Here is a 12,832-nt window from a genome sequence, read left to right as displayed (position 1 = left end):
CAGAAGGTGGGTGCTGTGGAAACAGATCCTGCAGACCAAAAAATAGAATAATGTGCCATAAAAAATGGCCAACCACAATCCCATCATCCAGTCCAAGGAACTCGCTAAAAGAAGGCATGGTTAGCTGACCAAAAATAAACTTAAATTGTTCAGAAATTTGGCTTGGAAAATGCCAAACGTTACACCTTTTTCCTTCCACTAAAAAGTTTACTTGTTTATAACTAAGATGATGAGTTGGTCATGCCTAGGTTACCTCAGAAGATCCTCTTCATAGGATCTCCAGTTTCAATGACTCCTGCGCATGAATATGTTCTTGTCATGTCCTACTCTAGCTAAAATTTGCCATGCATGTGTAGTTGTAGGTTTAATTAAATAATTATCTTGCATAAAGGGAGCAATGACATTTCAGCTGTTTTTTCCTCTGTTCAATATTTCTATTATGTACAATGTTCTAGAAAACAAATGGGGCCATGGGGCTCCTCACTTACGACAAATATTCATTGACTACCATTTTTAATTAAGTCTAAGGTCCCATGTGATTTTAGAGCATAGACTTTAATTTTAACCATCTAATTTTAGATAGCCATGGTGACACAGTGGTTAGAATGCAGTATGGCAGGCTAATTCTACTGACTGCCAGAAGTTTGATCCTGACCAACTCAAGGTTGACCTAGCCTTCATCCTTCCGAGGTCGGTAAAATTAGGACCAGATTGTTGGGGCAATATGCTGACTCTATAAACTCCTTAGAGAGGGTTGTAAAGCACTGTGAAGCGCTATATAAGTCTAAGTGCTATTGTTATTGCTATTGCTGCCTGCAGTGATTAGAAATTGTGTTCATCTTTTCTGCATTCTTGAGTTCCAAATTTTCATTTATGGTTGATCCCATTAAATTCTGACTTCTTGCCAATAGTGATTTAGGCAGATTTCTGATTGACTACTTGGTTATTACTCTACTCCATGAACTAACCACAGTCCTTGGAGAGAGAGGTGCATGAGGAAGTGGTAAACCCCTATTGTCAATATATCTGGGCTGACAGAAGCTATTTGTTGAGTCAGTGCCATCACTCTTATTTCCTAAAGTTTTAAATAAGTATCTGGAAGATCAGAGAGTTATTTTGCAAGAAATCAACTCAGTGAAACCTAAATTTGGATAAACAGATGAGTGCCAATGAGGATCTAGGAATATTTTGCTTAAATAAAAACTGGGACACTAAAGAACTCCTGGTGACATGTTTTCTTGGGAGCACTGGAATTTGCCTTCCATTTGAGCAACTAAAGAAGGCTCTCCTAAACAATGATTATAACGTTGGTTCAGGGGTGGGATTCAAATTTTTTTAACAACCGGTTCTGTGGGTGTGGCTTAGTGGTCATGTGACTGGGTGTGGCCAACTCAACATCACTCACATCGAGGCACACATCTCCTCACCTGGCCTCTTATGACTGTGGGGATGCTGCAACAGTCGTAAGTGTGAAAAATGGTCATGTCACTTTTTTCAGTGCCATTGTAACTTTGAATGGTCACTCCACACAAGCAAAGAACCAACAAAGGAGGAGAAAAAAAACTCCAGGGAAGTTCCAGAGACAGGAAGTCTAGTCCTGCCAAGAATGTAATAAGGGTTAACGGAGAGGCAGTTTCCGTAAGCAACGCCAGAATGTTTCCTTCCTGCCTTCCTTACAGGATAAGGCCAGTAATTTTTTCTAACAACCGGTTCTCCAAACTGCTTAGAATGTTAACAACTGGTTCTACCGAATAGTGCGAACCTGTAGAATCACACCTCTGCATTGGTTTATCAAAATATTGTCTCAGCCTTACTTCCTGTTTTCAAGAAAGGCCATTATTTTTTTCTTAACTCTGTGAACCCAACTTATCTTTCTCCTTAAAACAACCTTCCTGGACCTAGTATCTTCCAGAGGTATTCAATTTCCATCTTCTATTATTTTCAATCAGCAGGAAGACTTTGCTGATTAGATTTAAGAAAACTGAAGTCTAACACATCTAGGAACCAGAGTGAGAAAAAAAACCCTACCTTAGGTAATATTCCAAAATATTCTGCAGAGTTTGTTTCTTTATTGCCATGTGTCCTCTTACCTTGGCTCATCCAGAGATTGCCTGTATGTTCTTGGTTCCACCTGTTGGCTGGCTGGGCATTTGAAGATACCAGCACCCCAAAGCTGATCTTTCCCCTACTGTGTAACAGTTTCATAGCCAATGGAAAGTTTGGGGTCATTATGACATCAGAACTTAAGTTTTGCTTAAAGATCTTTTAAAAAGTATCATATAAAAGACAATATTTGGGAATTTGTAAGTTAATATTTTCTGTATAGTCAACCTTTGCTTTTATTCTTGAACTACTTTGCTACTTCAATCCAGATTGATAGTGTGAGCCTTTCCAATAATCATTTTGTCATGTCTTTTCCACCAGATATCCCTGCTTCTTGCACAATATCAACAACAAATCAATATGCAATTGAAGAGTGTTGTTATGTTGGAAAATTTTGCTTCAAGGTTATATAATGTTTAAATTCTGTCCTGCTCTTGCTTTAGAGTCAAAATGGAATGTTCATTCCAGCATCCTTCTCCTGAACTTACAGGACCTCGTTTTCTATGTCACTCCATCTCCCAGCATCTTTCATTCACTTACTTACTTACTTACACACACACACAGAGAGAGAGAGAGAGAGAGAGAGAGAAGGAGAGGGAGAGAGAGAGAACACATTACAGCAGTTGCTCTATTTGTACACGGTCAAAAAAGGACTTTTGTGATTTCTGTGTATTTGATAATAATTTCAAAACTCACCCAATCAGCGAGAATGCTTTTGCAAATGTCCTAACAAATGCACATAAATATATGCAGACAAACATCTAGATTACATGTATGCTTTGGTGAAAAAAATGTGTCGTCTTCGAGGAAGGAAAGGAGAGGGCTTGCTGTTTAAGTACTGAAAGCTGGAGAGTGGAAGGAGTGCATTTAGTGACTGAAGGTCTGATACGATTGGAATATTTGTGCTGAACTAATGATACCGTAAGTACTAGACCACATTGTACTGAAATGCATCTTCAGATTGCTAAGGATAAGGACAACACAAAGGAAATGTAAGTTGGAATTAAAGTATGCCAGGAATTATATGTGCATGGAGCAGATTGTAGCATGGCAACTAATTGTTAAATAACAAGTGAGAAAAAAATAATTGAAAAGCAACTCTATAAAATGATTAAATTTTTATTGAGAAGGAACTCACCAAGTAGTAAAGCAACAGAGAAATTAAATATTCATACTGTATTATTAATATTCAGTGTTAATATTCATCACCTTCCTCTTCTTCTCCTTCTCCTTCAATGCTATCTGTGCCCACCTCCTCATAATCCTTCTCCAGGGCAGCCATGTCTTCCCGAGCCTCAGAGAATTCCCCTTCTTCCATCCCTTCCCCGACATACCAGTGCACAAAGGCCCTCTTGGCATACATTAGATCAAACTTGTGGTCCAGGCGGGCCCAGGCCTCAGCAATGGCTGTGGTGTTGCTCAGCATGCACACTGCCCGCTGAACCTTGGCTAGGTCTCCCCCTGGAACCACAGTGGGAGGCTGGTAGTTGATGCCCACTTTAAAGCCTGTAGGACACCAGTCTACAAACTGGATTGTTCTCTTTGTTTTAATGGTGGCAATGGCAGCATTGACATCCTTAGGTACCACATCGCCTCGATACAAAAGGCAGCAGGCCATGTACTTGCCGTGGCGGGGATCACACTTCACCATCTGATTAGCAGGCTCAAAGCAAGCATTGGTGATCTCAGCCACGGAAAGCTGCTCATGGTAAGCCTTCTCCGCAGAGATGACCGGAGCATAGGTAGCCAGAGGGAAATGGATACGAGGGTAGGGCACTAGATTGGTCTGGAACTCTGTCAGGTCTACATTCAGAGCCCCATCAAAGCGCAGCGAGGCAGTGATGGAGGACACAATCTGGCCAATCAGCCTATTCAGATTTGTGTAAGTTGGGCGTTCAATGTCCAGGTTTCTACGGCAGATATCATAGATGGCTTCGTTGTCTACCATAAAAGCACAGTCTGAGTGCTCAAGGGTGGTATGTGTGGTGAGGATTGAATTGTAGGGTTCCACCACAGCCGTTGATATTTGAGGTGCTGGGTAAATGGAAAACTCCAGCTTGGACTTCTTGCCATAATCCACAGAGAGCCTTTCCATCAACAAAGAAGTAAAACCTGATCCAGTGCCTCCTCCAAAACTGTGGAAGATGAGAAATCCCTGCAATCCTGTGCATTGGTCTGCCTGGAGAAATGAAAACAAACAACAAACAAATCAGAACAGTAAATTGGGTTTAGGAAATTAGGTGGAGTGATCTGAAGCATAGTCATGTATAATCGCCACTCCTGTAAATTAACCAGGACTCCTTCTATATTCTTAAGGACAAATCCAACCCAGTCCTACCAACAGCTTTCCTTATTCAATTACCAGCTTTCGGATCCTGTCCAACACCAAATCAATTATTTCTTTGCCGATAGTGTAGTGACCACGAGCATAGTTATTGGCAGCATCTTCCTTTCCGGTGATCAGCTGTTCTGGGTGGAAAAGTTGACGGTATGTGCCAGTCCGAACCTCATCTAGAATTCAAGATACAGAATAGATCAGATCAGTCCCATTTTAATTCACTCTCTGTCCCTCTTCTTGCGTTCTGACATTTGTACACTTCTGTTTGTTTATTCGTAGTATAGTTAGCTGCTTTCCTTGAGGGATCAAGGCTTGCTAGGTATTATGGTTGCTAGGGGTATAGAACTGGCGGAGCTTTGTGAAACTTTTTAGAAGACACAGAGTTCTTAACTATCCAATAAACTTCTGTCATTGAGCAGAGATTTGGGGGCACACAATTGTTAATTTTAATGTATTGTATGTATACCATAAAATCCAATGGTGTGGGCTGTCTTTAGGTTCTGAAAAGTACCCGGACAAAATTACACTGATTTATTTATCTCAGAATGATTGAATCAGGTTCCCCTCCTAAGAGGCGCCACTCACCAATCACAGTAGGTTCTAGGTCCACAAAAACAGCTCGAGGCACATGTTTCCCAGCCCCGGTCTCACTGAAGAAGGTATTAAAGGAGTCATCTCCACCTCCAATAGTTTTGTCACTGGGCATCTGCCCATCCGGCTGGATTCCATGCTCCAGACAGTACAGTTCCCAACAAGCATTGCCAATCTGCACACCAGCCTGTCCGACGTGGATAGAAATGCATTCACGCTGAGAGAAAAAAACAAAAACAAAATCCATTATCAGTGTAGAAGCTATCTGTGATCAGAAACAGAGTACAGAATATAGTATGCAACTGCTGGATGTGGTGAGCTACCCCAAAGTGATGGATGATTAATCTTCTAAGAAGTGAAGCATTCCCAGAGTCTGTGTGCCGACCAGAGGTGGTATTCAGCAGGTTCTGACCAGTTCTGGAGAACCAGTAGCAGAAATTTTGAGTAGTTCGGAGAATTGACAAATACCACCTCTGACTGGCCCCGCCCCCATCTATTCTTTGCTTCCTGAGTCCCAGCTGATTGGCTGGGTCTTCTTTTGTTGCCCTGCACAGGAGAACGGAGCTGGAAAGCAGGTTAGTGGGGTGGGGAGGGAATCGAGGTTTTTCAGAATTCTTCCCCTGCCATGCCCACCAAGCCACGCTCACCAAGCCACGCCCATAGAACCAGTAGTAAAAACAACTTTGAATCCCACCACTGATGCCGACCATACTGGTTATTATAACCTCTAAGTCAAGGGAGGTTATTACTTGTTTCCTGAGGTCTGCCTGGCTCTGCCCACTTGGCTCGAGTTTTCTGGCACACATCCTGGTTCCCTTCGTAGTTCAGTCCAAGCACTAACCCAGCAAGTATCTGGGAAATATTCTGTCTTCCGTCAGGTGCATAGTTTATAATCTGGGCTATAAGGACAGAATAGTCTCTTCTCTCAAGTTTCCAAGAGATGCAGACAACCACCTGGGATAAAAAAAAAAAATCCTTTTGCTAAACCTCCTAGAGCTGGTCAAAATTTATCTTCCTTCCTTTAATTTATCCTCTGCTATAGCTAAATATATTAATTAGACCAATTGGGCTTTATCTTGAAAAGTTGAAGGAATATTTTTGCCCAGGTAGGACAAAAAAATAAAAAGACATCTGTAGATAGACAATCCGTAGGTCCTCAAATAACATGTCATGGGAAGGAAGCCAAAGGGCTGCTTTTAGATAACATGTTACTTTATATTTTAAAATGTTGCACTGATGTCCTCTTTTTCTTCTCCAAGAAGGGTAACTTTATGCACGTTTTCTTATAAATTTATTTACATTAGATCTAATCAGATCTTGCCTTTCAGTTTACACCTGTCCTTATCAAACTTGAAAACACATTTTTCTATCTCACGTGTATATATATAGGTGTAATACTCAAGCGTAGTAAAGCTGCTGAAATCCCAGCAGACAGGAGTGTTACAGCTGGCCGTTTTATTCCATATTTCTTAAGCTGGAAATAAGACCCCTGTATTTAGAAACCACACTGAAATGATGATTCAGTTTCAGGTCATGAGTGAATTTGAAGGCTGATGGTGGTTTGACTTCACCTCTGCTAGTCTGGCACTCTGTTTCCCCACCAAGATTCTTTGAATCGAGGAAAATACCTGCTAGATTACCAAAACCTGTTTTTGGCATTGTGATTAAGCATCCTCAGCTCACCCAAAGTGCTTTCAAAAATATAGTGTTGATATAACCTGTACTGGAACTAAGACTAAGCAAAATTTTAAAAAGAGAGGGAGAGATAGAATAAGGTGGAAAAGAAAGATATCCCCCTAGCAACTTCAACTTCTCCCTCCTGAACAGCTTTCAAATATGTGCAATTTCCAAAACTTTTAGCAACTTCCTGGGAATTCTGGGACTAGACAACCTTAATCCAGAGCTGCTCCAGTTAGTGAAAGCTATTCCTCTCCAATGTTATGGAATTTTTGCTTCTTTTCTCTTTTTTATGCAATGTACCTTTTAAGATATATTTCAGCACAGACCTAAGCATTCCTGGATTTCCACAGAAAAACCCTGGGATTGCATTGCATGTTGCATATTGAAAGAGAGAAAGAGAGAGAGATCACAACCCAGAAAACTAAAAAATTAAAAATAAAAGTTCCTTTCCACCTCCAGGGAAGTTAAGCATTCCAAGCAACACTCACCATCTTGCAAAACTTCTTTGACCTGGCAAGCGAAGAGCCCAGAGGACGCAGGGTGGGAATTAAGCTTTCTTTTGCAAGGCTGGCTTTTATAGCATTGCCAGCAAAAAAGAAATGCTTTGTTGTTAGAAACGGATTCTGGTTAGCTTTTGTCAGAACGGTTTCTGAGTTACAGCCCAGCTCAACAAGTAATCAGTAATGAAAGCAAAGCTAGGCCTTGGTTACAACTAACAATTCTATTATAACTAACCCAGATTGTGTACATGTGTTGGACAGGAAGCACAAACAATATTCTGGCCAAAGAAAATTCTCATTATGTTGTTCAGTTAAGATGCATGGCCAAAGCAAGGCTGAACTTAGTGGATTTTAAGCATGATATTGTATTTTGGTTTAATTCTCCTATTTGCTTAGTTTCCCTGGTTTTTTCTTCAGAACATGCCGTGTTAATAACTATATTGTCATTTTATTGTAACATGATATATGTACTGTTGCATTTTAGTCTGGAGGACATGTCTAGAGCAGCATATAAGCCTACTAAAATAAATAAGGAAAAGTAAATAACTGCCTCTTATACTAGCTCGAGGAAGCTAGAGAGACACTTTGATTAAGGCATTCGGCTAGAAAGCAGGAGATCATGAGTTCAAGTCCTGCCTTAACAGGAAAGCTGGCTAGGTGACCTTGGGCCAGTCACTCCCAACTCGCCTCACAAGGCTGTTGCTATGGGGAAAATAGTAGGAAAGTGCGTCGGTTATATTTGCCGCCTTGAGTTATTTATAAAAATCATAAGGGTGTGGGATATAAATAAATGAATAAAATAGGCTGCCAGGTTTTTCAAAAGTATGCAACAGAGCCCAGGGTGCCATGAGAATGTGGTGAGGTTCTGCAATGTCATTAAGAATGCAAAAAAAGTTCATTTCAAAAGATCAAATTGCTGTCACTAGAGCTTTGCCCCTTGGTCCAAGATTCTGAGGTTGTTTTTTTTAATGAACACTTCCCTCAGTCTGAAACCCCTGGGAAAGTGTATGTGGTTCAGAGGATGGAAATTGTGCTACAAGGAAAGCAAATCTGCCTGAGCAGAAAATATGGAACAGTAACACACCTCTTCCACTTCTCAGCCTGATTGTAGCTAAAAGAGATAACACAGTAGTATCTACTTTGCTGGAAATATAATATTGGCCTCTTCAGTCCTGTGAGGCTTACTGAAGAGACAAGATATTTCCTGGCAAAATCAGTCTACAGCTCTGCAATAACCCTTCTGTCCCATCTAAATGATGTCCATGAAATGCAAAATCCCATAGGTCTTGTTTAAAAAGAGAATAATGGTTCGTTTCAACTTATCAATTCAACTACACATAAGGGAGTGAGCTCCCATTACTTGTCCCAGCTTCTGCCAACCTAGCAGTTCAAATCCCTAGCACCACGTAATGGGGTGAGCTCCCATTATTTGTCCCAGCTTCTGTCAACCTAACAGTTCGAAAGCATGTAAAATGCAAGTAGGAAAATCGGGACCACTTTGGTGGGAAGGTAACAGCCTTCCATGTGCCTTCAGCATTTAGTCATGCCGGCCACATGATCACTGAGACGTCTTTGGACAGTGCTGGCTCTTTGGCTTTGTAACAGAGATGAGCATTGCCCTCTATAGCCGGAAATGACTAGCAAGTATGTGGGAGAGGGATCTTTATATTTACTAATGTTATGTCCCAAAGGTCCTGTCTTTAGAATTTGGGGTGTGTGCATGCAAATTCTTAATCCCATCAGTTCCAACCTTCTGTGGGACCTGGGCTGAAGGCGTTTTGTTTAAGAATAGGATTTCTTAATGGGCACAAAATATCTGTCTCTAAAGAACTCAGGGTTCTGCTGGAGGCAGCTTGAGTTTTCCTATAGCAGGAAGACTGAGATGGCTTTCTGCCTTTAAGAGCATGTTTCTCCATTTCCTCTCTGGGAAAATATAATACTCTGCCTCTTTTAATATTCCCCAAAATACTTCATTCTCTAGGAGGGGGAGGGCTTCCACACCTGTTTGAACAGGGGGCTGGACCGAAGATCTCTAAGGTCCCTTCCAATCAGTTATTCTATTATAGGAGCAGTAATTTTAAAAACAGCAGACTGCCGCTGCATTCCAGTGAATCCCACTAGGCACCCACCCCTCTTCTAGAAAAATGAAATATCCTAGGAAATATTTAAAAGGCAGAATATTTCCCCTAAAAAGACTAGAAACTCGGAAGCAGAAACTCACCTCAGAAGCAGAAGCTCACCCCCACCTTTGTTTGTTTGTTTTTTTAATACAATTTTATTTGGGTTTTCACACATACAAAATACAAGTAAAACATCTTTTTTGAAAATATCATGGTCCCGGGTTGAACTTCTTTATACAGACACAAAACTCAATTTCATGCTCCTTTTTGTGTTCTATTCCATACCTTATACTATTCTACATTTTCTATATAGTTTTTCCCCTCTTTTAATTTTCTCAATTTTATTTTGATTATGTCATCTCCATTCAAATCATTATATTTATACTTTTGTCTGTTCTGCTTCAATTTCATATTATCTTTTCTCATTAAACAAGTTTTCTCCTGTAGTTACTAATTGGAGTATGACACCTTTATATCTTTTAATTACATCCATTCAACTCTTACTTAAACTTCAATATATACCTTAAGGTTATGACCTCCAATATAATACATAATACATAACTTCCAATCGAATTCTGCTTGGTACATACTTATAATACACACTATATTCTTTTTTAAAAAGGATTATAAATATATGTAATTATAAACCCTCATTCCATTCCAATTCAGTTCTATCATTAATAATCATTAAAATCTTAACATCTTTAACATTTCTTTTCAATTAAATATCATACTTCCTTAAAGACGTATAATCTCCATAATTAATTTTTCCCTTATTTCTCTTCACATGTTTTGTAAATCATTAAATATTCATTTTGTTACATTTATTTATTGACAAGCATTCCACTGAATTACAATAGCTATTTTATCAAACATTTTAATCATACATTGTTGCATATTTTCTAAAATTATTTCTATTTCTAATATAACAATACTATCTTATGTACCTTTGCAGAATCCTTTTTCCACTAAATTTTCACCCATTATCTCTAAATAGACCCTGTTTCTCTATATTTTGTTTCTGTCGTTTATAACTTCTTTTCCTTTCGTTCTTCCCTCTCATCTTCTCCCTCCCCTTTTTACCCCCTTGTCTCTCTACTTCTAATTCTCTCTTCTGCATTTCCCTCTTCTGTTGCTTTCTGATTTTATACTTATTTTTCACTCTACTTTTTTTTGGGGGGGGGGGTGTTTGTCCCAATCTGAAACTTTCCATTCTCTTTCCTCCCTTTCCTTTTTTCCCCCACCTAAGATTACTTGTTCATTAAATATGGCTTCTTCTTTGTCGCAATCTTCTTGTTCTACAGGCATTTCTTATTGTTTCTCATAGTTCCAAATCTCCATTTCTAAGAACTGAAATACGAAGCCAGAAGAACCTCTCCCTTCTTGTGCATCTTCTTTGTACTTTTTAAGTTCCATTTTCAGTTCTTCTAAAAGTGGGGCCATTTTAAACAGTTTTAAACAACCACCCGATTGATTTTAGTCATTCAAATATAATAACCAAAAATCCAGAGATCATCAAGTAATCCAAATAGTCCCAAGCTGTTTCTTCTTATTTCTTTTTCCACTTTCTCTTCCTGGGGTTTTTGTTGCGATGTTTCAGTTAAAATGTATCTTTTGGAAGTCTTGTTGAGATTTTGCTGTAAATTCTTTTTAATTCCAGGCAGTCTCCTCCCTTCCAGATGCTGCCCTTTTATTCTTTTTCTCTCCTTTCCTGTTTTCAAAAGCTTTTGATTATCCAGAAATCTTTATTATCCCTTTGACTTTTTATTTTCAGCATTAAATGCCTATTAATGTCAAAGTGGATTTTTTTCCAATTTCTTGCTTAAGTCTCTTAGCTGTCAGTATAGGAAAAGGAGGAAAAACCCCCAAATCTTTTCCCCTTTTTCTCTCCTTCGCAGCTTAAAAATCCTCTTAGGGAACAATGTTATTGTTTTTTTTAATAGTTTCAATTCCAGGGTACCTTATTTGTTGCCTTTGCTGTTTGACCCAGTCAACCAAAACTTTCTCTTCTTATCCTCCTCCTGCACATTCTTTTCCGGTCGAGTTCTTCTTTGTGGTAGCCATTTCTGACCACCGCTACAACCGCCTTCAGGAAAGGGAGTAATGGCCAGCTGGGGAGGAGAGATGCAGCTCTCCTCAACCCTGAAGGCAGTCTCCCTCTTCTTCACCACCTCTACGGGGTGGCTTAGCCCTGAAACCAGCCAGCTCGGGGCGCTCCAGCTGCGAGCACAGATGAAACCTTGCAGAGACGAGGCTTTGGTCTGTTGCCAAAGAAGCTCCACCCTCATCTTTGTTAATGGGTGGGCCTAGGCCAGCATATTGTACATAACAAAGGCCTCTGCCCATCTCACCACCTGGTCTGGGAAGATTGCATCAGCCAGCACTCAGGTGAAGCCCTGTGGTCCAGACAAAGCCTACAAAGTTAGCTAAGACCCCGCCCCTGGGAGTCTGACAGCCAATGGGATACATTTCTTGCACAGGAACAGGAAACACTAAAGTGGGGCCCAACAGAGGGTATAAAGCAATTGCACTCTCAGCATCTTGCCCCTTTTTCCTTCTTTTCCTTCATCCGACATCTTGAAGCATGTGATCGTCCTTTTCACTTTGGAGTTCCAAGCCATGTGGTCCTGTCTACCATGAAACTATATTTCCAAACAGCCTCCATGTTTCCAGTGTCTTTTTCCCCACTTGGAACTGAACCCAGAAGGATATTTCTTCCAACAGTACTAAAACTCTCATGTCTGCAATTTTTATCTGGGTGAAAGAGAGGATCATTAGGGAAAATATTTTCAACTAAGATATTTCAAAATGGGCCAGCTTACAAAATGTATCCAAAATCTGGGACCCATGACTCCCGCAGAATTAAAATTTGGCAAATTTTAAGGCATAAAAATTATCATAAAGCATTTTGACATAATACAGAACGTCATAAAACATTTATGTGATCAACTACCGATGTTTGGCTGTGCTATACCGTTCAGAATTGGCTGCTTTCAAGATAGCTACATCCCCGAATAACTTCCTGACCTTTTAAGAACTTTTCAGGTACATTGTTGAAAGCACAAAATGAGGAATTATTTGGTAAGGAAATATTTCTGCAACAATGTGTCACGTGTTGTCTAGTTAAAATTAAAAAGCAAGCTATAAATATCATGAATGTGTATATATTGATCAGGAGTATTTAAAACCAACGTAGGTCTGCCCTTTATCCCCTTGCTGGTCTCCCCAACGTCATCAAGCAGCACATTGAATGGGGTTAAGCCAGCTGCTGCCTGGTGGTTGCCTCAATTCCGCAACAGAGTTCATATTGATAGGACTTGCCTAGACGTGTTCAGAGCTTTGTCTCTGGGACTCTGGAGCAAGCGGTAACATTGCCCACCAATGGTATGAAGCCAAGGAGGCAGTGTCTGGCATCGTTTCCAAGGCAACAGACAAGTCTGAACACAGAGCTGCCACAGAGGCCTGTTTGCAGGACAAACAGGAGCTGTTCCAAAGGGGTA

General features: G+C 40.2%; 2 protein-coding genes across 2 annotated transcripts in view; one reads left to right on the top strand and one right to left on the bottom strand.

The window, feature by feature from the left end:
• Positions 1 to 3,206: 3,206 nt before the first annotated feature.
• LOC113441124 (tubulin alpha-1D chain) lies at positions 3,207 to 7,440 on the bottom strand. Its single transcript, XM_026707947.2, has 4 exons — positions 7,201 to 7,440; positions 5,027 to 5,249; positions 4,466 to 4,614; positions 3,207 to 4,282 (listed from the first exon to the last, which is right to left on the bottom strand). Exons 1-4 carry the CDS (start codon positions 7,201 to 7,203, stop codon positions 3,299 to 3,301), a joined length of 1,359 nt encoding a protein of 452 aa, XP_026563732.2. The 5' UTR covers positions 7,204 to 7,440; the 3' UTR covers positions 3,207 to 3,298.
• A 5,173-nt stretch (positions 7,441 to 12,613) lies between these two features.
• Positions 12,614 to 12,832, top strand: part of TUBA4A (tubulin alpha 4a) — a 29,162-nt gene continuing 28,943 nt past the window's right edge. Inside the window, exon 1 of the mRNA XM_087920628.1 lies at positions 12,614 to 12,829. The gene's annotated coding sequence lies outside the window, so the exon portion shown is untranslated. The remainder of the gene's footprint in view (positions 12,830 to 12,832) is intronic.

Source organism: Pseudonaja textilis, chromosome 1 (assembly GCF_049901715.1).
Source record: "Pseudonaja textilis isolate UNSWEBS1 chromosome 1, rPseTex1.2, whole genome shotgun sequence".
In the NCBI taxonomy this organism is placed as follows: Eukaryota; Metazoa; Chordata; class Lepidosauria; order Squamata; family Elapidae; genus Pseudonaja; species Pseudonaja textilis.
Note: the sequence above shows the minus strand (reverse complement) of the source record. Positions and strands in the feature narration are given on the sequence as shown.